At 50.0% G+C, this 27,190-nt stretch overlaps 1 protein-coding gene across 2 annotated transcripts in view; it reads left to right on the top strand.

The window, feature by feature from the left end:
- Window positions 1-27,190, top strand: part of SULF2 (sulfatase 2) — a 99,383-nt gene that overhangs the window by 57,816 nt on the left and 14,377 nt on the right. For both annotated transcript variants that reach the window (XR_007498928.1, XM_049781322.1), the window contains exons 4-10: window positions 16,833-16,984; window positions 19,420-19,589; window positions 22,937-23,087; window positions 24,104-24,279; window positions 24,932-25,060; window positions 26,137-26,193; window positions 26,657-26,786. Coding sequence is in view for 1 of the 2 variants with exons in the window: in XM_049781322.1 (XP_049637279.1) it covers window positions 16,833-16,984; window positions 19,420-19,589; window positions 22,937-23,087; window positions 24,104-24,279; window positions 24,932-25,060; window positions 26,137-26,193; window positions 26,657-26,786 (965 nt within the window). In the remaining variant the exon portion in view is untranslated. The remainder of the gene's footprint in view (window positions 1-16,832; window positions 16,985-19,419; window positions 19,590-22,936; window positions 23,088-24,103; window positions 24,280-24,931; window positions 25,061-26,136; window positions 26,194-26,656; window positions 26,787-27,190) is intronic.

Raw genomic sequence — 27,190 nt, 5'->3', positions numbered from 1 at the left:
ATAGTTTTAAGTATCTTGAGCAGAGTTTTAAAAGAAAAATCTATAGTATTTAATGCTTGTGCCATTTTTTTTTTAAATAAAAGGGGAAATATTCTCAAATCAATAGGTTTCCACCAAGAATCTAGAAAAGGAAAAGCACCATAAGTCCCACTGAAGCAGAAAGATGAAAGAGGAAAGTTAAGGGCAGAAATCAGCAAAATTGGAGGGAGGGAAATCAATGAAAAAAATCAATGAAACCAAATGATTTTTTTTGAAAGGTCAATAAAATGGAACCATTGCTCCATGTATAGCTGCCTGGCAGGCTGAAGGCAGTCTTCCCAGCTCTTCCCCACTGGGGAACCCTGGGGCCACCACGAACAGTGTGTTGTCTTAGTCACACAGTGAAGCTCTTTGTGACCCCAACTAGCACCTAGCCAGGCATTGTTGCCCTCCAGACTCACAGAAACAAGAAAAGGGACACACATTGCCCCATTACTCTCCTTTCCATATTCTGTGCTTTTTTTTTTTTTTTTTAACTCTTACTGCTTCTGAGTGGGGTTTCTTTTCCTTTACTAGGCGGCCCAGTTCAGTATTGATGAATTCTTGCAACTGCTGTTTGAAAGGTTCTTTTTTTTGGGGGGGGTGGGGGTGGTGTCGGGTCACATTTGGCAGGCTTAGAAGTCTTGGCTCTCAGAAGTCGATCCTGGCAGGCTCAGGGGACCATATGGGATGCTGGGATTCGAACCAGGATCCTTCATGTGTTGACCCCATGCAAGGCTATTGCTCCATCCCCATGAAAGGTTCTTTCCCCCCTCCCCCATGAAAGGTTCTTGATTCCACCTTCAGCTCCAAGTGAGCTTCATGGGGCAGAGGTTAGGGTAGAGGTTTTTCCACTCAGCATCCTGCATGCCCGGCAGGCACTCTGTGGCCTGTGGTTGGTGCAGAGAAACTTGCTGATAGGTTCCTACATAAGAGGGGGTTTCCATAGAGGTACCTCTTTGCTTTACTTTTGCTATCTTTTATTTATTTTTATTTTTTGGGGGGGCCACACCTGGCGTTGCTCAGGGGTTACTCCTGGCTGTCTGCTCAGAAATAGCTCCTGGCAGGCACGGGGGACCATATGGGACACCGGGATTCGAATCAACCACCTTTGGTCCTGGATCGGCTGCTTGCAAGGCAAACACCGCTGTGCTATCTCTCCAGGCCCTATTTATTTATTTTTATTTTTTTGTGTGTGGTTTTTGGGTCACACCCGGCAGTGCTCAGGGGTATTCCTGGCTCCATGCTCAGAAATTGCTCCTGGCAGGCACGGGAGACCATATGGGAAGCCGGATTCGAACTGATGACCTTCTGCATGAAAGGCAAACACCTTACCTCCATGCTATCTCTCCGGCCTCGCTATCTTTATTTTTTTACTTATTTATTTATTTTGTGTGTGTGTGGTTTTTGGGTCACACCTGGCAGTGCTCAGGGGAAACTCCTGGCTCCATGCTCAGAAATTGATCCTCGCAGGCACAGGGAACCATATGGGAAGCCGGATTCGAACTGATGACCTTCTGCATGAAAGGCAAACACCTTACCTCCATGCTATCTCTCCGGCCCCGCTATCTTTTATTTTTTTACTTATCTATTTATTTTTTGTGTGTGTGTGTGGTTTTTGGGTCACACCTGGCAGTGCTCAGGGGAAACTCCTGGCTCCATGCTCAGAAATTGCTCCTGGCAGGCACAGGGAACCATATGGGAAGCCAGATTCGAACTGATGACCTTCTGTATGAAAGGTAAACACCTTACCTCCATGCTATCTCTCCGGCCCCTCTATCTTTTATTTTACCGTGTTCATTGTGTCTTGGTTTTCCTTGTTTGAGCTTCATGGATCTGTACTGCTTGCTAGGCTTGGGGGAAGTTCTAGGATTTTATTGATTCAAATAAGAATGGTCCTTTCTCTCTTCCCTGTCTCTTCCCACCTGTACTTACGGAGCTCTATGTGATGCAAATGTTGTTTCTCTGGATGTCATCCTATATAGCATCTTGGTTCTTTTTGGGGGGGAGTAGGGTGTCCTTTTGCATTGTTTCTACTACTTTACCTCCAAGCTTACTACTTCAACTTTTGACATGTCTGTTATATTAATTATTAATTATTAGAGTCCTAATGTTGTTGTTTCTCGACTCGACCTGGCACCTGTAGCCCCTGTGGCCTGTGGATCTATAGGTGCAAGATGATGGTGAAGAAATGATCCATAGGCAGTCAGTTGAATTTTCAGGAGACATCCAGCCTTATTACAAGATCCTAATTGCCATGTGCTTTTTTCACACGGCCTCTAAGCTAAACAGCCTCTTTGCATCCCTCCAATGTCTGCTTTCTCTCCTTGCTGCATCTGCCTCTCTCTTCCTCCCAGGCAACTCCTTCATTAGCAAGCACAGACCCCTCCAAGCTGTGGAAGGGTCTCACCATCCAGGTGAAATTAGCATTCGGCTTTGAGGGAGGGTAACACATGTCTACATGGAGCCCCTCCATTGTTTGTTTTGGTTTGATTTCAGGGCAACACCCAACAATGCTCAGGTTATTCTTGGCTCTGCATTCAGGAATTACTCCTGGCAGTGCTTAGGTATGTGCTTAGATATATTAGGCAGTGCTTAGATATGGGATGTTGGGGATCAAACTCAGGTTGGCCATGCTCAAGGCAAACACCCTACCCACTGACTGTACTGTCTCTCTGGCCTCCATTGTATTTGTTTGTTCAGCACCCATGCAGTTTTGGTTTAGGGCTTGTTTATTTGGTTTGTTTGTTGTAGTACCAGGAATCTTGTCCAGGGCTTCACAAGGGTAAAGCATGTATGCTACCACTCAGCCACAGCCCCACCTCAGCTACTTATTCTTTAATTTCTGTCTGGGCAGAGCTGAAACTCCATGTTTGAGGCCTCTACAGGAATTAGGAATTCGGGTATAGGCAAGTGACACCCTGTAACTGTGGCTTCATATGCCAGTAGACCTGGGCACTGACAGGAATTTACACCCACAAATTCCTGAAACTATCTATAACAACAAAGTGGAACATGCCTGGGGGTGTCCTGGGGAATCCATCTCAGCACCTGCTATATGGGTTTGAGCAGCCCTAAGCAGCAACCAGGGATTCAAGCAGCTACAAGGCTAACTTGATCGTGCAGATCTGGGCAGCGGCTGAGGAACTGGTGTGTATGTGTGTAGGGTAGAAGGGAGTGGGCTTAAGAGGTGACTGAGGCTACTTAAATTGCACAAATTGCAGCTTGTTTCCTTGTAATGGGGTTTGTTGATGGACATGGGTGCCTCTGTCCCTGGCTATGAAACATCCATTCACTGGGACTTCAGGCTGTTTTTGGATCAATTCATCAAAATGCAGATTTGCTGCCACCACCAAAGGATGTCCATCTAAGTTCTCCCTCTCCTTTTGGCCCCTTTTCTGATACATTTCTTGCCTCTCTTATTCACAGATGGAACCTCCCCCCCAGTTCAGGGACAGGTGTTGGGAATTCACTAAAGATGTGAATAAATGAATGACACTTGGCCTTAGGCCTGAAGCAAGCAGAAAATGAGAACAAAATGGAATTTGGGTTACTGTCTCACTCATCCAGCTTTAATAGAATTGAAATAGAGTTTCAGGCAAATTTAGCTGGAGCTATATCATCATCCGAATCCTATCGTGCTGCTTTTGAATTCTTTCTCATTTGGTTTGACTTTATTAAGGAGGCTCTCCCTTTGTGGTGACAATAGTCTGTAAAGTACCATTTCACCTGTGGATAGAGTGACCCCCACTAAAAGACCCACTCCTCTCCCCAAAAAGTCTCAAAAAGTCTCAGAGCAAAAGTCTCAGAGCAGTCTCTCAGTAGCTCAGAGTGATGTGACCCTCCTGTAACCAATTACAACATCCAGGAGAGATGGGAGCATCCTAATTGGTCAGTCTTAAATCACATGCACTAGTTTGAGGGCTAAAAGCTAGAAATTACCTCAACTCAGCAGGTAGCAGTGAGAAGGGGTTCCCTCAGGAAACAAAAACCAAAAGTCAATAAAAGGGATGCTGGTCAGAAAACACATGTCTACTACAGAAACCCGCACCCAGCTTCCCCATCTCTGACAATGGGGTGAAGTCATTTTGGACCCTGCCTCCCGCTCTTCACAAAATAAGCCTTTTTGCCTGGTCTTACAGACACACACACACACACACACACACACACACACACACACACCTACACCCCTCCCGCTCTTCACAAAATAAGCCTTTTTGCCTGGTCTTACACACACACACACACACACACACACACACACACACCCATACACCTTCCTCTTACACACACACACACACACACACACACACACACACACACACACACACACACACACACACACACACACACACACCCATACACCTTCCTCTTTGTTTCCCACCATTCTCTGCTCGGAAAGAGCCCATCTCTGGCATCCAGAACTTCCCCAGCATTGATTTATGAGTTCCTGCAGCAATTTGCATTGGGTGTCTTTTCAAAGGCAGAAGAAACTCATGTTGTAACCTTGCAAGCAACCCAAAGTTAAAAGGATTGGGTTACAGAATATCAAAAATGCCCCCGCCCTCAAAGCTGCAGGGCTCTGGGCTTATTTAATGCCTTTCTTCTCGGCCTTGCTTCCTCAGCCAATTTGTCTGCCAAAAAAGTAAAAGACTTCAGTCCTGTGGCATTTTGCATCTAATATTTATGGTGTTCCAGAGTTTGCAAAAAATGCTTCCTTCTCATTTATCACTTGTTTCTCAGGAGACCCCTGATGTACCCCCAGAAAGTTAGCCAGCTTGTTCTATTCTGCGCAGATCAGTAAGCAGCTGTCATAGCTAAGGGCCCTGTTCCAGCAGTGGTAGGGGGTTTGGGATGGTCTGGACTAATCTGCTCAACTTCCCTTCTGTGCCCCTGGAAAGCAAGGTGGGATTTTTCCAGATATCAACCCCAGGTTGATAGTTTTTAATTTAAAGTTGTTGGGGTTTTTTTTTTTCAATCTGTAAATTTGGGGACCAGAAAGATAGCATTGGAATCAAAGCCGTGCATATTGACAGATCTGAGTTTTTCATCTCCAGCATCACATCTGATCCCCAGAGCACTGCCTGGAATGATCCCTGAGCACAGCAGCCAGGTGTGGCCCAAATCACCCCCACCTTAGCTGAAGATTTTGTTCAATGAAATCCAGAAAAAAAAAAAAAAGGTGGGCTAGAGAGTGATAATGCTGGTCTTGTCAAACTGGGTGTGTCTGTGAAAGACAGATTTAGCAGCCATGGGAGACTATAGCTGGCTGCAGCCCACAGGAGCCACTGCCTATTTCCTGAGGTTTTCCTGAAACCCCACCACACCCCTGTGCTCTGGCGTCTGGATCTGCAGAGCTGGAGAGTAGCTGGGTTTGGCCCGCCCTCAACAGGAAGAGTGTGGGGCCCTACTAGAAGGCCCCCTGAGTCCGGGGTGACACCCCCCCACCCTTGTCAGAGGGTGGGTTGCTGCCTCCCAGTCAAACTGGGGTGAAGAGTATCAGACAGGTAAGAGATCCACTTTGGTTGACAGGTAGGTGACAATGTGGATTTGGGTGCTGGCATCCGCTGTCCTGAGGGGCTCACATGTGTATTCCCCAGGCCCCAGGAAAAAGGAGACACAAGAGAGACAAGGGTCCTGGAAAATGCAGCTCCCACTGGCTCAATCAGGCCCTGGTCTTGATCGCCTCCAGCCACCAAGGAGGCTGAGACCTTATGAGTTAGGCTGTGGTGTACACAGTGTCTGGAAGGGAGCCTGTCTTCATTTTCAGGCCCTGTGGTTAAGCAGACAGAGATGTCCTGAAATCAAATACTTCTCTCATTCTCTGCCCAAAACTCTTGGCTCGTGTGCTGGGCAGACAAGCTGACACTCCCTCCAAAGACCATAGTCAAGGGTTCTGGTCCCTGTATTCAGTTGTGGCTGTTCTTGCTGTATCACGTGGTCTGGGCATATCACAGCCTGCAAGGAGCCCCCCAGGGATATTGTTCCAAGTATCCCTTAGAAAGGGAAAGGGGATAAGCAGAGGGAGCAGCAAGGACAAAGGTCCGGGGACAGGACTGAGTGTGGCTTCAGCAAGGTCCCAACCACTCTTGAGATTCAGGGAGCTCTCCAGAATATCTCAGATCAATGATGTAGAGTGGTTTTGATTTTTTGTTTTGGGGCCTTATCTGGTGAAGATCAGGAGTTAGTCCTGGCTCTGCCCTTAGGAATTAAGTTCTGGAAGTGCTCAAGGGGCCCTATACTGTGCTAGGGCTCAAACCCAGGTCAGCTGTTTGCAGCCCTCCTTCTGTACTTCCCATCAACCTCTGGAATCTATTTTCTGTTGCATGCTCAGAAGCCTTTCCTCATTGCCACTGATTTTTGCAACCCCCACACTTAGTGATACACCCCCAGTAGGAGAACAAGGCCTGTTTTGTAGGCTCAGAAGTGGGCGTACCATGGAGCTTCCTCCTCAGCTTAAGCCCATACACCCCTGGACTATTGGATATAGGCGGGTTCAAGGGAGTCCACAGGAGGCCAGATGAATGGGCAGGAAAACTGGCCTCACATTTGTAGAGCCCAAAGACCATTTGAAAAGGCTTTGACTGTGGATGCTGCTGAGACCAGGGACCCCGATCCTCTCAGTTCTATCCCCAAAATATGTGTTCCCATACAAGGTAAACTTAGGAAAGCCCTGCCTTCATCTGCCTCTGACCTCCCTGGGCACCATGGTAGCACTGCTTGTAATCTCTGGCAGGGCTTCAGCATGACATTGCCATTACTGAGAGCCAAGTATGGTGCTTGGGGTCACTTATGTCCTCTTCAGGTAGTTCCAGAGCCCACAGGCCTCCCCTTCCCAGGTGGTGACCTGTCTGACCTGCATAGCCACGAGCATTTCTCCCGGACCTAGTTAGAAGAATGGGATATTCTGGCCCTAGTCCCATCCCTAGAGATCTGTGCCTCAGTGCCCCCAACATGGGGGTTCCTAAGCTTGTTACCTTAATCTGTATCTCAGCCTCCTTGGACCATTTATGAACCTAGAAATGCCCCTGGGTTGCAGGGGTTAGCATGCTATGTGCAGCCAGGCTAGAGCTGCATCTCTACCACCTCCTGAGGGTGTGCACCTGCATACTGTTGTGGAAATTCTTCATGAGACAACTGGCAGGGGCCCCATCTCTGGCCCTGATTTCTCCCCCCACCCACCTGACCCTGTGGTTGTGAGACTCTGGGGGCTGCCACATCCTGCATAATTTTTGTGTCACTCATCCCCAGTCATATGTCCTCACTACTTTGTGTCTATTCAGCCATAATCCCATCAGGACATAACTCCCTGGATGGAGTAATGATGACAAGAAATGCCCATGGTGGTAGGAGCAGCAGAGAACAAGGGTAGAGATGGTGGGGTGGCCACCATGACAAGTGACATCTGAGCCATGTGGAGTCTCTGGAGAGGAGAGGTGAGTGTATGGAGTGAAGAAGCTCATGGCAGGCCCTGAGCATGGAAACAGGCCAGTGGAGTGTGTGGGCAAGTGAGCCTGGCAGGGATCAGGTCAAGGACTTTGGCTCAGAAGGGTCCTTTGGGCCCTTTGCAAGGATCAAGCGTGGCCATGTCTATGATGAACAGCAAGTGGGTCTGCCCTCACTTGTCTCTGTCTCAGCTTCGCTGCTTAGTGCTTCTGTTTTGATGCCCAAGCCCAGGGCACTGCAGAGGCAAGAAATCAGAGTTGGTGGGTCCTGAATGGCAGCAGCATTTAAACCACATTGTCTTCAGTGGGGTCTTCCTGCTGAGTCTCTGGGCCCCCAGAATGTCAGGCCCTAAGGAAGCAACTGACATTCAGGCTTTTTGTATCTGGGAGGCAATCGGATGAGCAGCGATGACTCTTAGGTCTTATTTGAAAGAAAAAGAAGAAAAGGGAGTGACTGTGTGTTTATATGTGCATCTATACAATGTGCTTTCAGGTCTTTTGGCTTCAAGATATGGGGAAACTGCCATTTGAGAAATGAACAAATGTTTTCTGAAATGTCAGCCCCTTTTTGCGTGGTTTCAAAGACTCTTGGAAACAGCAACTCGGGATAGCTGCAGAGTAGTTAGCTCTGGGGGTGCTCAGGAAGGCGGCTTTGTCCAGATGGCCCTGCCGAGGACAGCATGTTCCCCAGAAGCAGTAAGGACGCTGGGTCCCTCCCACCCTCACCACCACGTGGCTCATTCCTCTATGTGACAGGGACCCTGCTTCCAGCTAGGAGACAGCACCTATGGGTTCCAACTTGGGTTCTGACTCGGGGTCAGCAGTAGAACCCAAGCTTCTGTCCATGCTCCATATCCTGGAAATGGTGCAATGGCTGGCGTCTTGGTGCCAAACTTCCTCCCCTTCAACCTGCCTTCCAGATAAGATGTGGCTTTGGGGTCCTCTAGGTTTGTAGATACTGAAGCCCCGGAGCCCCTCCGTATCTTGAGTTCCTACCCCAGGGTGACCACTGGCTAATCTCTGTCTTCACTGCTGTGAGTCCCAGTTTTCACAGACCAAAAATGTGATTATGCTGTGGTGGTTTCTTGGGAGAGATGAGAGATGGCCCTAGTTCTCCCATGGGATGGGGACCAGTCAGAGGGTGTACATGGTAGCCATAAGGTACTGTAGAATAGAAAATCCAGGCAAAGAACAGCCAGCTCCTGCATGTGGGCCAGAGAGAAGGGCACAATGTGAAAGGACTTGGGGCTCACAGTCCCTCGAAGTAGGGGCAAGGAATTAAAACTCGAAATTGGGGGCTGGGCAGTGGCGCTAGAGGTAAGGTGCCTACCTTGCCTGCGCTAGCCTGGACGGACCGCGGTTCGATCCCCCGGTGTCCCATATGGTCCCTCAAGCCAGGAGGGACTTCTGAGTGCATAGTCAGGAGTAACCCCTGAGCATCACCGGGTGTGGCCCAAAAACCAAAAAAAAAAAAAAAAACTCGAAATTGATCCCCTGCATTTCGTGCTCTTCAGCCAGCACTACCACATATGGTGCCTGATCACAAGAGCATCTGGCTGGAGTCGAGCATTCCCTCAGCCCCAGTATGCTTAAGTAAGAAAGTTCTGGTACCCTTAGGGCTCAGGTTGGCCTAGTTTCACAAGGAGTGTCCCACAGGGTTCCCTAAGCATGGGTTTGGGAGGCCCCCCAAAAAATTAGGGAGATGAAATCTTCGTTAACTGCCACTCCACTAAACAAGGTCTTCCTAGATGGAGAAATAACAAGGAGTCAATAGAAATAGTCTGTTTCGGGGCCCGTGCGGTAGCACTTGAGGCTTGCCTGCGCTAGCCTAGGATGGACTGTGGTTCGATCCCCCGGCGTCCCATATGGTCTCCCAAGCCAGGAGCAACTTCTGAGTGCACAGCCAGGAGTAACCCCTGAGCGTCACCGGGTGTGGTCCAAAAACAAAAACAAAAACAAAACAAAACAAAAAAAGAAATAGTCTGATTCTTGTTCTGTATTGCTGTTTTGGTTTGATTTGGTTTGGCTTGGCTTGGCTTGGCTTGGCTTGGTTTGGCTTGGTTTGGTTTGGCTTGGCTTGGCTTGGCTTGGCTTGGTTTAGCTTGGTTTGGTTTGGTTTGGTTTGGGAACGTACCCAGCTATACTCAGAGCTTACTCCTTCTCTGCACTCAGGATCACTCCCAGTGAGATTCAGGGGACTGTATGGGATGCCAGGGATTGAACCTGGGTCAGCCACATGCAAGGCAATTGCCCTTCCTTCCTGTTGTACTATCACACTTGCTCCTTTTGTTCAATAGCTTCTAAGCAATGTCCATCAGTCATGTCTCACAGCAGTTTCTTAGCACAGACACTCTTACAGTCCCACGTGGGGAAACTAAAGTACCCAGGTAGCTTGTCCAGGGACACATAATTTTAGTGTTACAGTTTCAATGACCACTCACAGTAGGTTGTTTGTTTTTGTTTTTGTTTTTCTTTGTTGCCTCATTACATCGATGGCTTGATTATCTTCAGCTTTTCCTCCCTCACCACCAGTCATTCTTCTGGGTCATTCTTTTTCATTTCCTCTGCCCTCTGGTGTCCATGTGAACTTTCCAGCTTTATCTGTCTCTGCAATTCTCAGATGTCATTCCTGTGAAATGTAGTCAAGTTTGTGTTTTCTGTGGTGGGCAGCTTGAATCCACTGAGTTGTCCTCTTTCTACCAAATACCTGGACCCTTGCAGACCCCACCCCACTGCAATAACCAAAAATGTTCCCCATTGTCCATTGTCCCTGTTTCAGAACCGCTATTTACCTTAACGTGTAGCATCAGAGGTAAGGTGGACCAGGAACTCCCAAGACTCAGATCTCATTTTCACATTGTTTTATGGTCAGACAGAAAGGCTGCCATTAGCCTTCGGTTTATCGCCTGTGGCTTCCAACTCTATGTAAGAGGAATTTCTCTTTTCCAGGAGATCCCAAATCCTAGGGCAGCTTCTCATCAGTCCATTTGTGTCACGTGCCTGTCCCTGAGCCAATGGTAGAAAGTAACCAGGGCACTGTGCTACTCTGATTGGTCAATTGATTTTGTATACAACCCTGGCTCCAGGCTTTCCACTCAACCCCTGTGTGCTTAGGTAAGAAAGCAGTGGTACCCCCAAGCACCATGTTGGGCAAAACCATAGCCTCCCCTACACAATTTCCACCCAGCATAGGGCACGTGGGAGACAGTAAATGCTCTGTCCTTCCTATCAAAGCCAGCCTGCTTCTCAGAGGCAGCTGTCAGCCAGCACATTGACAAAGGCCTTTCCTGGCCTGGCATTTCGTTCCTCGCCATCTGCCTGCCAACTCGTTCCTCCCCCTCACCAATCCCCACTTTGCTCTTCATTTTTCAACGTCCTGGTCGCAAAAGCTCAGCGACTCCTGGCTCCAGTCTGGACGCGGACTGTATTTTTAATCTTAATTTTAATTCCAGCTCATTCTCTTGGCTATATCTCCCAGCTCCACCTCCTCCCCCTCTCGGTGCCCCCCCCCACGCCCCTGGGTCTGTGCTAATTTGCTTCTCCCACCTCAACTGGTGCTGGAATACCATTTTAAAAACTGCCTTGGGGAAATCTAATCAAATGAGAGCAAAATCTAATTTGGCACTAAAAGCCTTTGAAGGCCTGTTTTCTGGGGCCTGGTAGAGCCTGCATAATCAACGATGAGATTTTTAAGGGGTGGGGGCTAGAGAGAAAAGAGATGAGGATGAAGAAGCTCTGGGGAGGAAGTGGCATTAGACATTAATGGGCATGGGGTAAGCTTCTCCAGACACCCCCAGAAAATACTGTACCTACCAGCCAGGCCAGGCAATCTGACTCTCTGGCACTCCAGCCTCAAGCTGTACTTGTCTGGGAAGGAAAGACCTAGACCCAGATCTTCAGAGACAAACCAGTAAGAGCATAGGCAAGGACTGGAAAGACTTGGGAGGGACCCTAGACCCCCACAGTATGGAACACAGAGAACCTTATTCTTAAGGTTTTTATTCATTCTCATGCAAACTGAGGGAGTGAAGTTCTGCTTCCTTTCCTCTTAATCCCAGCTGAGGTCCAAAACGGTGGCCACTTTTCCAGGAAAATGCAAACACTTCCAAGAAAATCCAGGTCTGGCCTGGATTTTCCAGAATTGATGTGACCAGGTAAATGTCCCCAGTAGGCTTTTTGTGAGTACTTAATGGGGCACACCTAATGGTTCTCAGACTTGTTGCTGGCTCTGTGCTCAGGGGTCTTTGTGGGTGGGGTATTAGGGATTGAATCAGGTTGGCTGTGTGCAAGGCAAGGGCCCTACCTGCTCAATGTACTATCTCTCGGGCCCACTATGATTTATAATATCATCTCCCTTCCTCACTGGCCTTTGTGGCTCCTCAAATATTCCCAAGTTTATTCCTGCCGCAGGACTTTTGCACCTGTTCCTTGTATTGTCTAAAACAGTTTGGCTTGTATTTCAGTCACCTTCTGAATCATTCTCATCATCCTAACTCCTCAGATCAGTGGCACCTCTGCTGGTCCATCTCTGTTTCAGTTTTGGGCAGCTGTCATTGATATTGTAAACAATATCATTCTTCAGCATTGTCTCTGCTTGTCTGGGCCACTGAGGGTAGGGATCTGAACTGGTCTCATCCACTGCTGTGTGTTTCTGAGATAGCTCCTGCTATATATAGCACTAAATAAAGAAATTGGTGTTGCCAGGACATAGGACATAAGAATCGATTTATGCCCCAAGTGGTGCTAGCCCAAATTCAGCACACCACTGTAGTTTTCTCCATGCTGGGCCCCACCGACTGTATAGCTTATGCCATGTTTTCCTCTCTCCCCACCCTGCTGGTACAGGACCCTTTAAAAAACAGCCTTCTTCGGGGCTGGAGTGATAGCACAGTGGGTAGGGTGTTTGCCTTGCATGCGGCGGATCCAGGACAGACATTGGTTCTATCCCCAGCATCCCATATGGTCCCCAGAGCCTGCCAGGAGTGATTTCTGAGTGCAGAGCCAGGAGTAACTCCTGAGTGTCACAGGGTATGGCCCAAAAAGCAAAAACAAACAAACAAAAACAACCAGCCTTCCCTGAGGGCAGCTCTCTTCCCAGAAGCAAAGCAAAGGAATATTGGGTTATGCATATCCAGTATGGTCCTCCAAATCTCCCAGTCATCTATGCCAATGGAGTAGCAGATTGTAGTTCACAGGCCAAATCTGGCTCTTTACCAGTTGTTATAAAGAAAGTTGGGGGGGGGTGTCATTTAGTTTTGGGGCCACACCCAGCCATGCTCAAGTCTTACTCCTCAGAAATTAGTCCTGGCAGGCTTGGCAGACCATATGGGAGATGCTGGGGATCGAACCTGAATCAGCCATATGCAAGGTAACTGCCCTATCCACTGTGCTATCACTCTGGCCCCATAAATATAGTTTTAATGGAATGAAATTACAGCCATTTGTTTCTTCATTGCCTCTGATCATGTGCAGCAGAAGCAAAGCAAAAGAATTGCTCTGGAGACTGGCCCATGAAGCTTCAAGTAGTTGCTACCTGGGCCTCTGCAGGAAGGGCTTGGAGACCCCTGCCAGGAGGAGGAACAGAAAAGAAGGGAAAAGACCAGGGCTGTTGCAGAGTCAAACTCCTGCCTGTGGGGGAAAAGTATTGAATCAAGTTGTTGAATTGATCTTGTTTCCCTGGTCTCTAGGGCCCTGTGGCTCTTAGGGGACAGGTCTTTAAGAGATGAGGGAAGGGTGCTGGCTTGCAGATAAAAAGCATCTAGATCTGAGCTGCTGGCTTCAGTCTATTGCTGTCAGGCTCTGGATCATTCGTCATCACAGATTCCCCCCAAGCCCTGCTATCCATTCTGATGCCAGCAGCACCTCTTACCCCAAAACCCTGCTAGTGACTGTGCATTCATTTCCCCTTGTCTACTGAGGGATGCATGGCCCTGGGAGAAGGACATGTCCTCACTGTGCCCCATTCTCACCTGCTAATTTTATTTCTACAGGTGATTCTCAGATATTGGCCAAAGAGCTGGCCACAATCACCCCAAATTGCTAGGGAAACCCCCCTTTTTTTTTGGTTTTTTGGGGTTACACCTGGCAGTGCTCAGGGGTTACTCCTAGATCCATGCTCAGAAATCACTCCTGGCAGGCTCCGGGGACCATATGGGATGCCGGGATTTGAACCAATGACCTTCTGCATGAAAGGCAGAATGCCTTACCTCCATGCTATCTCTCCGGCCCCAGGAAACCCCTTTTCTCCTAAGTACTGGCGCCTATTCAGCCTCTGAGCAGGGTGAATGACCCTGCTCCTCCATGGCCCTGTTTCTTCCTCTTGGTTCAGGCTCTTTGTCTCTTGCCAAGGAAAGTCCCATCATAGGCCTTATCCTGGGGCTGGCCCTTTCCTTTCTACTCTGACCTCCTCCTGCTTCCAGTAGATTTTTCAGCAGCTCAGCCACTCTGCCCATGGTCCCTACTTTCTAACTTGCAAATCTGGACTTAATCTCTCAGAAAGGAGGAAGCATCTAAAGTTACCCCCTTCCTGAGCAGTGCCAGCCACCTGCAAGGGCTCTTGCTCCTCTGAGCCTCTTCTGCCTTTTTATTCCCTGAATCATCACACTGTAAAAAATGCTTCTGGGTTCTGGAAGTTTTTAAATGGGTGGCCCATCTTCTCTGTCACTAGCAGCAAAGATCTCTTTCTCACTTGCCATGTTCCTCTGACCATCTCTTCTCTACTCAGGCTGGAATTGGCACCACATGATCACCCCTGGCTCAGTGTCAGGACTTTTGCAGAGTTGAGCTCCTGCCTATGGAAAGAAGAGTCTGTCTAATCAGGTTGTTGAGTGGATCTTATTGCCTTGGTCTTTAGAGCTCTTAGGTGCAGGTCTTTAAGGGAGGAGAGAACAGTGCCAGCCAGCAGATGGAAGTATCTAGTTCTGAGCTTCTCCTGCCAGTCCTGGCTCAGAGCCCTGCATGCTTTCCAATCCCTGCAGTACCCCTGACTCTCCTTACCAGTTCTGGAGCATCTCAGGTACTCACAGCCTGGTCTGGAGAGAGTCCTGGCACAGATGGAGCAGCCTGTGTAAGGCATAGAAGGGTTTCCCATAGGTTGGAACGAATAAAGAACTTGGGGGATGGCCACACCGACCTTGTCTATCACCTCTGCCTCCACCAAGTCTCCCATTGGAGGGCTTGAAGGGTCTCTCTGGACTGACTGGGGGGACTCGCCCACCTGTAAAGAGTTCACTGCTCTGTTCGAGCTGAGTCAGTTCATCAAATGGGTCCCCAAAGGAACTGGAACAGATGCATCCAAACATACCCTTCTCCCACCCACCTCCCATTCCAGAGAAAAGTTCTCCCTGTGCTCCCTGGAAGTCTACTTCTTTATTTTTTCCCATATAAATTTTTATCTTTATTGTTTTATTCTCTCTCTCCTCTCTCTTTCTTACCTCTCTCTCTCTCTCTCTCTCTCTCTCTCTCTCTCTCTCATCTCTCTCTCTCTCTCTCTCTCTCTCTCTCTCTCTCTCTCTCTCTCTCTCTCTCTCTCTCTCTCTCTCTCTCTGTCTCTCTCCTCTCCTCTTTCTCTGTTTTTGGGTCACACCCAGCAGTGCTCAGGGGTTACTCCTGGCTCTACACTCAGAAATCGCTCCTGGCAGGCTCGGGGGACCATCTGGGATGCCGGGATTTGAAACACCGTCCTTCTGTATGCAAGGCAAATGCCCACCTTCCATGCTATCTCTCTGGCCCCTTTATTGTTTTATTCTTTTGGGGGGGCATACTCGTTTGATGCTCAGGGGTTACTCCTGGCTATGGCTCAGAAATCACTCCTGGTTTCGGGGGACCATATGGGACGCCGGGATATTGAACCGCCGTTCGTCCTAGGCTAGCGTTTGCAAGGCAGATAGATATCTTACCTCTAGTGCCACTGCTCTGGCCCCTATTGTTTTATTCTTTATAAAATATTCTGCATTAACAACAAGCTGTAACCCCAAAGTACGTGTGCTGAAATTTTTAAACACCCAAATTCTAAATAGCATTTTAAATAACAAATACTTTAACTATCATTGTTTTCATATTTTTTCTGTGATTGTAGCTTCTTCTAATATTTTTCTTTTTTTAAGTAATTTTTATTGTGACCAAAGTGAATTATGAATCTTTCACAGTAATATTTAAAGTACATAGTGACAATGAATCAGGGCCATTCCCACCACCAGTGTTGTCCTCCCTCCACTCCTGTTCCCAGGATGCATCCCATATCGCCCACCTTTGCCACCTGGTAGAAGTCGACTTCTTTCAGTGAGCACTCAAAGCCCTCCATGGTGCTGATGCAACTTCCACCCTTTGTATCATTGCTCTGTGCCCCGGGGTGGGGTCAAATCACCTACTCTGGGAAGCACCGAAATGGAACCAGGACATCTCCTGAGCACCATGCCCCACACCCTTTCACCCTCGCTCCCCCATAAATGGACACAACCCCTGCTTCTCTTCCAGCCATTGGCTCCACGTGTGGCCATGCTGGAACATTTCTTTGTGGGCTTTCCTACCCGGATTGTTTTGGTTCTGTTGTCAGGTTGTGAGGATGAAGCCACGTAACTGCATCAACGCAGGGTCTTCCATTCTCAAAATAGGCAGTGAGGCTTTGAGCCATCGCACCCTTGTTGCTGGCACCTGATCCATTTCCACTTCCTGCCTGTGCGTGACATGTGCCTCTGTCCGGGCAACACAGGGTTCAAATCAGGAATAGGGCAAAGGGCAACAGGGGCTGACAATGCCCACTGACCTGCCCACTAGCACCTGACTTTGTTTTGTTTTTATATTCACCTCTGAGTTGCTGGTAGAGGGGAAAATGTCTATGATCCACCATATTGGAGAAGTGGAATGGGGAGAGAGCTTTCTGGTACCTTCTCTATGTATCTGCAAAGCAACACAGGCCACAATCAGATGTTTGAGCAGAGTCTGCTGCTTTGCAGGTAAAGAAGGTATTGAAACACTCCATGGCTGGTCCCTGCCACTGTCCAGTGCTGTGGGCAGTTCGAACACTCATGTCCAGGACAGGTGTGGGTAGGCCACCCACACCTTAAGGCCTGACACCTTATCACACCCCATTCTCTCCTCTCTCTTTGACATTTCAAAGACCATGCAGTGGTCTTGCCTGGAAAACTCCCCATTCTGGAACGGATATTCCAAGTAGTGGCTTTTCTCTGCCCTTCCTACCGTCTGCCATGTGCAGAGAAGTAGTCAAGGTGCCCCCCCTGGCCCCCCATCTTGCTGCAGCATTGAGGGCAGCAATGTGTCTGGGCTTGGGGGCTGCCAGGGGTCCCCAGGCCACCTAGTAGGCTTTGCTCCACCCCCACTTGCTGTTTCATGGCTTTGCTCCTTTTTCTGCAGCTTTCTTCGGGAAGTACCTCAATGAATACAATGGCTCCTATGTGCCACCCGGCTGGAAGGAGTGGGTGGGGCTCCTCAAGAACTCCCGCTTCTACAACTACACATTGTGCCGCAATGGGGTGAAGGAGAAGCACGGATCCGACTACTCCAAGGTGCGTCCCATTCTGGTGTTGGGAGAGGGCATAGTTAGGGGCTGGGGAGGGATCCAGTGACTGCTTCTATGCGGCACTATTTCGCCCCCTTTTTTTATTTTTTATTTTTTATGTTTTTTTTGGTTTTTGGGCCACACCTGTTTGACGCTCAGGGGTTACTCCTGGCTATGCGCTCAGAAATCGCCCCTGGCTTGGGGAGACCATATGGGTCGCTGGGGGATCGAACCACGGCAAGGCAGACACCTTACCTCTAGCGCCACCTTCCCGGTCCCTCTTTTTTTTTTTTTATTTTTGGAGAGCCACACTTGGCAGTGCTAAGAGTTTACACCTAGTTCTGTGCTCAGAGATCACTCCTACCAGGGTTCAGGGACCTTGTGGAATACCAGGGATCAAACCCAAGCTAGTTGGATGCAAGGCAAACACCTTCTTTTATTTATTTATTTTTTAAGGCAAACACCTTAAACCGTGTTTTCTCCCTCTCTCCTCTCTCCTCTCCCTTTATCTCCTCTCTCTCCTTTCCTCTTCACTCTTCTCTAAATCTCTGAAAGCAGCATTTTAAGGTAGAGCTGCTGGAGGCACAGGGTCCCTTTAAGAACTCTTTTCCTCCAGGGGATGAGCAGCAGCTAACCCTGGCCCAGTTCAGGGGGTTTGGGCTAATCTCAGCTAAGCATGTAAAGGCTCCATACTGGGCAGGGGGTGTAGCTCAGCGGTAAAGCACATGCCTGGTCTGCAAGAGACATACTTCCATCCTCAGCACCACAAAAAGAATGAATACAATTAAGTAAAGCCTTTCACTCGAGCCATTCCTTGTCCCCCAGTGGGATGCCTGGCCCAGGCCTGCCTGTATCTGGAATTCTGCCTCTGGACCAGTTAATGCTTACACTGTTTCCTCTTCCAATTCCTTTGCACACAAAGGAATGTTGATGTGATCCCTGGTATATCAGATCTGCATGCAAAGCAAACGTTTACTTGGGATAAATCATATTTAGTTTAAAAGGTTTTGGGGGGGCAGAGAGATAGCATGGAGGTGAAGCATTTGCCTTGCATGCAGAAGGACAGTGGTTCGAATCCCGGCATCCCATATGGTCCCCTGAGCCTGCCAGGAGCAATTTCTGAGTGTAGAGCCAAGAGTAACCCCTGAGCGCTGCTGGGTGTGACCCAAAAACAAACAAGAAAAGGTTTTTTTGCGGGGGACACACACAGTGACGCTCAGGGGTTACTCCTGGCTATGCGCTCAGAAATCAGAAATCGCTCCTGGCTTGGGGGACCATATGGGACTCCGGGGGATTGAACCATGGTCTGTCCTAGGCTAGTGTGGGCAAGGCAGATGCCTTACCACTTGATCACCATAATTTAAAACAAGATTTTTCAAGGGAGGGGAAAAAATAAAAAAAATATATCAGTAATTCCCCCATATGAGATTGGGACCCACCGTTTACAGCAGAGGTCTCAAACTCACGGCCCACGGGCTGTTTGCGGCCCTCCGTACAACATTTTGTGGCCTGTGGCCAGCCTTCAAATATTGCAGTATTCGCGATTATTTGCTTACCGAATAATCGCAATAAAAATAGCATTAGTAAGAAAAAAATTGCATCAAACATTCGCATATCCCGAGCAGTTTCGTTTGGGGTATGCAAATGTTTAATGCGATTTTTTTCTTACTAATGCAATTTTTTTATTGTGAGTATTCAGTAAGCGAAATCCCTTATGGGCCCTGCTCACCCCGACTTTGCCTCCTGCGGCCCCCAGGTAAATTGAGTTTGAGACCCCTGGTTTACAGTAATCCAGATGCCATTGAAACTTCCAAGTCTAAGGGTGGATTGAATTAAACCCAGAATCTCTGCAGTGAGCCCCAAACTCAGCAAAGCTCCTGAGGACTCCCACAGGCCAATGGGGTGAGGGGAAGGGGGAGTGTCGTACCCACTGCCCACTTGGACCTCAGCTCAAATGTCACCTCCTCAGAGGCCACACTGATGGTCTGTCCCGCACTGTCATCAGTGACGCTGTTGCATCTTACTCCATGTTTCTCAGCAGGCCTGTCAGTTTTCTTAGTTTGTCTACTCCCAGAGGTGTCCAGAGCCTGAAAAAGGATGCATACAGACTTTGGAACCAAGACTCTGGAAACTGCCTTTTCTCTGTGTGTTATGTCTATTCTGAGATAAGGGAGCCATTGACCCTTTTAGAATTAAAGGCGCCAGCACAAGTCAGCGCCAGGGGTACCAGGCTAAGGACATGCATGTGGGATCCCACTTAGCCCTTCTCCCCCACTGCAACCCCCTCTGACATTTTGCATCCCTCTTGCTCAGGTGTTGCTTGGCTGCCCCAGGCACCACCATCCCTACAAAGCCAGGAAGTCACTTTGGTCCCATCCAGGTCCTGGGGCCCAATGCAGGTGAAGGTGCGTCTGCTCATTGTGGTCCCTTCTCTGCACCCAGGACTATCTGACAGATCTTATCACCAACAACAGCATCAGCTTTTTCCGCACATCCAAGAAGATGTACCCGCACAGACCGGTGCTCATGGTCATCAGCCACGCTGCCCCCCACGGACCCGAGGACTCAGCCCCCCAGTACTCAGGATTCTTTCCTAATGCTTCCCAGCACATGTAAGTTTCAGTATCCCATGGCTGGCAAGAGGGGGTCTGCCTCGGCACCCCACCCTCAGAGCTGCAGCTGCCTGCCCAAGATGGGTCCATTTCTGTGATGTTGGGGTGTCCGCACAGCCATCCTCTCTGTCCTGTGCCCACCTGCTATGGGGCTGGCCCACCTCTCGCGTAGGCCCCTGGCAGGAGCTAGGAAAGAACAGGTTCCTCTCAAAATGGCTCAAAAATTTCCACAACTGAATGTCTTCCCACATCCGCCAACCTGCGCTGAGAACTAGGGAACAGGATTTGGTTCTCTGTTGTCCTATGATATCCCCAAAGATAACTCAGAATGACAGGATCCAGCTGGCATCAGGGCCTTGGATCTGGGGAGCCCCTCTGGGAGATTCAGCACCCATCTTGGGGTCTCCCAGGTTGTAATTAACCTGTGGTTTCCTGGCTCACTCACATGGCCACTCCTGATAGCTTGTACCCATCCCCAATGTCCCCCAGAGCCCCATCTTATATCTTGTGTGGCAGCTGCTCCATAGAGCAGACAGAAAGGGAATGGGGGTGGGGTGAAGTGACAGGGGTGTAGGAAGGTGACAGGAATGTGAAGGGATGATGATGGTATGAAGAGGTGACAGGGATGGGGTGGAGATGACTGGGGTGTAGGGAGGTGATGGGTGTGAAGGAATGATAGGGTGTGGAAAGGTGACAGGATGTGTGGAGGTGACAGAGGTGTGAAGAGATGATGGAGGTGTTGGGAAGTGATGGGGATATGGGTGGGGAGATGATTTGGGTATGTTGGGTGAGGCGATGGGGTAGAGGAGCATGTGAGAGGCAGAATGAAGTGGGGTGGGAAAGAGTGGAGAAGAATATGGAGGAGCAGAGGCTGAGATGGAGGAAAGCGCCATCTGCTACATTCATCCCCTCAACATCCTATGACCCTGTCTGTTCTCCTGTGGTGTTGGGGTGCTCCACACTATGGGGGTGCTCCCACACCGTCGGGATGCTTTAGTCGTGTGGACGTCACACTGGGTGTCATTTTCATTTTGCATCAGAGGAAACCAAAGCCTAGAGGGGATGTTACCAGCTCACCAGCTGGTAAAGGGCTAAACCAGGATCCAGTGTACCCTTTGCACCCCGACCTGTACTGCACACCCCTCAGCTGCCTTCTCATCTTTCTAGAAAGTTCTGTTTTTCCAGCCTTCTCCCTCTCAGCAGCGATACTTACAGCCCCAGCTATGACATTGGCACAAGGACAGGGCGCTTAGCTCAGCCTGAATATTCCGTGTTTAATTTCCATCGCAATCAGAATGCGGCCCTCCTCGCCCCGCTGTGCCCCACTGTGATTGCTCTGAGAGCATCGGGCACTGTGTTAACCTTCTGATCCCCACCCGCTTGCCCTAGGAGGAGAGTTTGAGGAGAAGAGCCACGTTCCACTGGCTGCAGTGCTGCCCCCACCCACCAGGGGGCAGCTCTGCCCCTCTGCTCATGGTGACACCCCAGTTTCTCACACACACAAACCCTGCTTCCCACCTCCACTCATAACTCATATTGCTGAGTGGGGAACTCAGGCCACCAAAGGGAGAAGCAAGGGGGGGTGGGTTTTGCTCTCTCAGTTTCTCTGTTAAAAGTGGTGCCAGCACTCACCCCACCCTCACCCATCTGCCCCCAGCAGCCCTGGAGCATGAGGAGATTGTTTGACATCCTCTGCTCATTTATTTCCTTTTGAAATGAAAATTACAGAAATTGAACTTGAGCAGTGTGGGCTATAAGTTACCCAGAAAGCCCTCATACTGTATGAGGGACGTGTTGGGAGGCGCTGTGTCTCTGGGGTGTAGTCTTTCCCAAAACAAAACTGAAAGCCAGAAGGTTGTGCAGCTGGGATGTTTAATTATGACAGTGAAGGGTGGGTAGGAGGAGACAGAACCCTGCCTGGCAGGCATGGCCAGAGGTCAAGAGATTTTTCCTTCACCTCAGGGCTGTACCATTCTTAGGCAAATGCTTACTGAGGTATCTTTCTCCTCCCCTACCCAAACAGAGGGAGACAGGCAGAGAAGGAAACAGATGCACACCAGCTATGAACTGATACATGCTGACACACAGATATACTCAGATACATGCGAGCATACACGCAGACACACAAAAATACAAATGTACAGCCATATACACAAACATTGGCAGGCACGATACATACAGAAACATGTGTTCACAAAAATACCACAAACATACATGCACATAGATGTGTGCAAAAATACATGCATACTGATACATATATACACACAAATACATGCAGATACATACAAACAAATCTGTTTCCATAGAAACCGGTTTACCCATAGAGACATGGGTTACTAGTACATCTGTACATATATACACATTCGCACACAGATACAAGCATATACAAACATATGACTGCACATAGACATAGGCACTGACAACACATTAAGACATGCAGAAAGGGCTGGAAGGACCAGCTCACGATATGAAGCTCACAACAAAGAGTGGTGAGTGCAGTTAGAGAAATAATCACTGACAACTATGGTGACAGTGTGAATAAGTGAGAGAAGTAGAATACCTATCTCTAATACAGGCTAGGGGGGAGGGAGATTGGGGACATTGGTGATGGGAAGGTTGCACTGGTGAAGGGGGTGTTCTTTATATGACTGAAACCTAACTACAATTATGTCTGTAATCAAGGTAGTTAAACATTAAAAAAAAAAAGACATGCAGAAAGAAACACAAATACACACAAGTACAAGATCACAGTGCATACACATAAATACATACCCATTTAGGTATCTGCGTGGACTATCCACACTCATCCTGGAGCTCCATCTTCGCTGTGCCTCAATTTCCATATTTCTTCCATGTGGAGAGGAGGGAAGACCCCTAGCTGGCCCAGAGGTACCACTTTCCAGAGCCAGGTTCAAGCTGCCTGAGGTGTTGGCCCTGCCCAGTGACACACACACACACACACCCAAAGGATTTAGGGCCTTCCAAAAAGGTTATTCTATCATTTCTTTCTCTCTACTCGAACCTGCCAATTTGGAAAATAATAAAGGCTGCACTCAAAGCAGGAAGAAAAGGGGTCCAGGGGGAGCCCCTGCAGGGAATCTGACCTGGAGGGCCAGTGGGTGAGGATGGAAGGGGTCGGGCCTCCAGCCTGCAGACCCACCCTCCGTCAGCCATTCCACCCAACCCCGTCTCCCACTGCACCCCACATGTGCCCCCAGCGTGTGATTGGGGGGCTGGGCCCGGGCCTGTACTTGTGCCCTGTGTGTGTCCCCAGTCCAAGTGTGTGGGTGACAGGGTTTGCCCCTGCTCTGCCCCAACACCTGCTCTCTTTGTGTGTCCGCTCCCAGCACCCCCAGCTACAACTATGCCCCCAACCCTGACAAGCACTGGATCATGCGCTACACGGGGCCCATGAAGCCCATCCACATGCAGTTCACCAACATGCTGCAGCGCAAGCGCCTGCAGACGCTCCTGTCAGTGGACGACTCCATGGAGACGGTAGGCCCGCCCCCACGCTGTGGCCTTGCCCTGTTATGTCCCTCAACCCCAAGACAAGTTTTTCAGCTCATAGCCCCACCCCTCCACTTGAGGACATGCCCCTCGGAGCCCCCTTCCACTTCTAGACCTGATCCTCCACTTGGAGCCACACCCCTGGCAACCCCCATTCAGTCCCTGCCCTCCCACCCCAGTTCACTTGGACCCCTTATTGGTCCTCTAACCTCCCCCCGAACTTCACAGCCACTTAGATGTGGGACTACAGTGGGTCAGACAAAGGCTACGGAAAGAGACTTTGTCTCAGACCCAAGGGTTCCAGCTGGAACCTGCAAACACTCCAGTCCTCTCTGTTCCAGAAAGAAACCTTCACAACCTCTTAAGTTTGGGGTCACTCCTGGCAGTTTTCAGGGGCTACTTCTGGCTCTGTGCTTAAGGCTTCTTCCAGTAGGGCCCAGGGACACCATATGGTGCTGGAGATTGCCAAGTGCAAAGCCAGTTCCTTCCTCACTATCATACCTCCCACCTCTCCGGCCCCTCTAAGGTCTTCCAAGAGCAGGTGGGAAAACTACACATCATCCAGCCTTCATCGTGGCCCCTGTGGATGACGGGTCAGTGCCACATGCCCACCGCTGCCCCTGTGAGAGCTGGTTCTTTTGATGGCTGAGGAGCAGCATATCCTAGGGCCATGGGGCACATTTCTCTGGCTCTCGCTCCTGCAGTGTGGAGGAATTGAGACACTAGAAGTCACCTCCATCTGCAAACCCCACCACTATCATAAAAACCACAGTCCTCCCACACAACTTGGCTCATTATCCTTCACCCCTTCTTTCCTGGCATGACTGAAAGCTGGTGCCTGGGGTCACCACAGGACAGAATGAGAAAGGCGCCCAGTGACACCATCCCAGCCGGCTGTGTGGGAAAGGGGAAAAGGGTGAGGGAGCAAGAGGACATTTGAGCAGACCTAGAGCAAGGATGGGGCCTCAGGACTGCTGCACTCTCATCCCCCACCTCTGCTGCAGATCTATAACATGCTTGTGGAGACAGGTGAACTGGACAACACTTACATCGTCTACACTGCAGACCACGGCTATCATATCGGCCAGTTTGGCCTAGTGAAGGGCAAGTCCATGCCCTACGAGTTTGACATCAGGGTCCCCTTCTATGTGCGGGGCCCCAACGTGGAGGCCGGATCACTGTGAGTGCTCTACCCCAGCCCATGGGTGTGCTTCCCACTATGAGTTCGCCCTGTGGGTGAGTGCATGGCCCTGGCCCCCCTCCATTCCTCAGAGCTCCCCATTCCAGGGAGGCTTCCAGAATTCTTAGGCAGGCAAAGGGTCAGAAGCAGGGGCTCTCATGGGCATCCTGAATGGCAATGATGTTCCTTAGAGTCTGGAGGAAGGGGTGCAGCCCTGAGCACCCATGGGAAAGGGTTGGAGTGAGAAGCCTCATTGGTGCTTCCTCCTGTCCTGCCCCCTTTCCCCAATTTAACCTTTGAGGACCCAGAGATGTCAACACGTGGTAGTCACAAGCTCAGGTTCAAGGGGCCAGGGAGAAGATTCCAGGAAAGGCACAACTGGGACAAAGGTCTAGCGAAACTGTCCTGCCACCTGAGCACAGCCCCTGTCCCCAGGGTGTGGGTGCAGGCAGGAGAAACAGCTGGAGAGGGGCCTGAGCACCTGTGTGCTGTGGGTTTTGGGGAGACCTGTGGGTTTGGGAGTGGCACAGGTGGAATTGGGGATACCTGTAGGTGGTCTAGAGCTAGGGTACAGGTTTGTAGAGATATCCTGTAGGGCATCAGCCTCCCCCTCCAGGGAGCAGTGGCCAAGTACCTGTCTCCAACCCTCCAGGAACCCCCACATTGTACTCAATATTGACCTGGCCCCCACCATCCTGGACATTGCGGGCCTGGACATCCCCTCGGACATGGATGGGAAGTCCGTCCTCAAGCTGCTGGACACAGAGCGGCCAGTGAATCGGTGAGGAAGGGGCCTAGGGGTTCAGCCCCAACCTGTGTGAACTCATAGTCAGAATTGTGTGGGTGGGTGGGTGAGAATTTAAGATACAGGAAACAGGGTTCTGGGGCCCCATGCCACCCTTTCATAGTACTCCTAAATTCCAAATTTGTTCCCTTCCCAAAAGTGCACATGGCCCACAGGACCAGCCTGCTGAGCTCTGTAGACCCCAAAGTAATCCATTGGGGTTGTATAGATTTGTGCACTCCGGGGGGCTGAAGCCATAGTACGGCAGGGAGGGCATTTGCCCTGCATGCAGCTGACTCAGGCTCAATCCCTGGCATCCTATATGGTCCTCTGAGCACCACCAGGAGTAATTTCTGAGTGCGCAGCCAGGAGTAACCCCTGAGCATTTCTGGGTGTGGCCCAGAAACAACAACAAAACCACCAAAAAACTAGGTGGCGGTTCGAGTCTGGTGGCTTCGTGATCCCCTCATGTCCCAGAGATCACCTGACCTGTGGTGTCAGACGAGCTGGATTCTCCACCACACTGCTTTGCTTCTGTGTGGAGTGACTGATGGGACCAGGGATTGGGGTGGATAGGGTGTCCTGGAGGCAACATGGGGTCAGACAAAGGGGAACAAGGCTGGGCACGGACTCAGCAAGGTTGGGCAGAGGGACATTCACGGGTGTGCCAGCAGCGACGTCTAGTGGCCAGCACTGTGTCTACACCTAGAGCAGCTCAATCCATCCTTGGGGGCACAGAGGCTCCATCTGCTGGACAGGGCAAGGGTCCCTGAGCCTGCCTTCCAATCTGAAGCTCTGTAGGGTACCCCCACAGGGGGTGGGGATTCAAGCCAGGTGCCCACTCAAGCAGAATTACACAAGCTCCACCGCAGAAGGGAAAAGGACCCCCAACTGGACTAGGAGGGCATCTGTGCTAACTTAGAGGAATGAGGGAGGGACCTTACTCCTGGGGATCATGGACTGGTGAGACCTTTCCAGGGCCCGCAGACCCCAGTAAATACCATCCTGCATTAGGGAAAAGGGTGTCTAAGGCTCCCCATGATGAACAGGTGGAAACACACTTTTCCTCATAGGTTTCACTTGAAGAAGAAGATGCGGATCTGGCGAGATTCCTTCCTGGTGGAGCGGGGGTGAGTACGTGTGTGGGGCCACCCTTGGAGTGAGCCCCCGGACATGGCTCTGGCCCCATGGAGGCTGCAGGTCCTTGCTGTCACCTCCCTCCCCATAGTGGCCACCATATATCAAGCCCGAGACATGAACCAGCGGACAAGGCTACTTGTCTCCCAAGAGTTTGGGAGTTTAAATGAGACATCGTTTCTCCTCTCACAGGCTGCTTCCTATAGAGCTGAAGGCGGGTGGTGTTGAAGGGACCAGTGGGGCCACACTTGGGGGTACTCGGAAGGAATCCCAGGGGTCAAAGCCAGGTCATGTATATTCCCACCTGAGCCCCATCCCTAAAATCCCATTTCTTATGTCTGGTCAGATAGGATCTATAACAGGGGTCCCTGCTTTAGAGCTAGGGACCACCCCAGTGGCAAGTCCCTGCTCTCCCAAAGACAATGCCAGCCTGCACCCTTTATAATATCTCCCCAGCAAGCTGCTTCACAAGAGGGTTGGGGACAAGGGAGAGACCCAGGAGGAGAATTTCCTGCCCAAGTACCAGCGTGTGAAGGACCTTTGCCAGCGTGCTGAGTTCCAGACAGCCTGCGAGCAGCTGGGCCAGGTGAGGGGCTGTGGTAGAGCTCAAGGTGTCCTGCCCGAGGTCTTTTACACACCATGGTCTTTTTTCAGGACCTTTGGGTTTTGGGGTGTTATTTTGGGGGGTTTGGTTTGGGGACCACACCTACCAGTGCTCAGGGGTTACTCCTGGCTCTGCACTCAGTAATCACTCCTGGTGGACTTGACTTTCATATGTGATCAAACCCATGTTGACTGCATGTAAGGCAAGCACCCTACACATTGTACCATGACTCTGGCCCCAATCATATTCACTTTGGGAAGCTAGGATCACTTCTAGAAGTGCTGAGGATCAAGCCCTGGGCTCCTGCATGTACTTTGGCTAGCTCCATTCTCTGAGCATCTTCTAGGCTGAACCTGTAGCACTGCTTTTTCAGGGTCTTAGTGGCT

This window comes from Suncus etruscus, chromosome 9 (genome assembly GCF_024139225.1).
Source record: "Suncus etruscus isolate mSunEtr1 chromosome 9, mSunEtr1.pri.cur, whole genome shotgun sequence".
Classification (NCBI taxonomy): Eukaryota; Metazoa; Chordata; class Mammalia; order Eulipotyphla; family Soricidae; genus Suncus; species Suncus etruscus.
The sequence above is the reverse complement of the archived record's forward strand: the minus strand, read 5'-3'. Positions and strand labels throughout refer to the sequence as shown.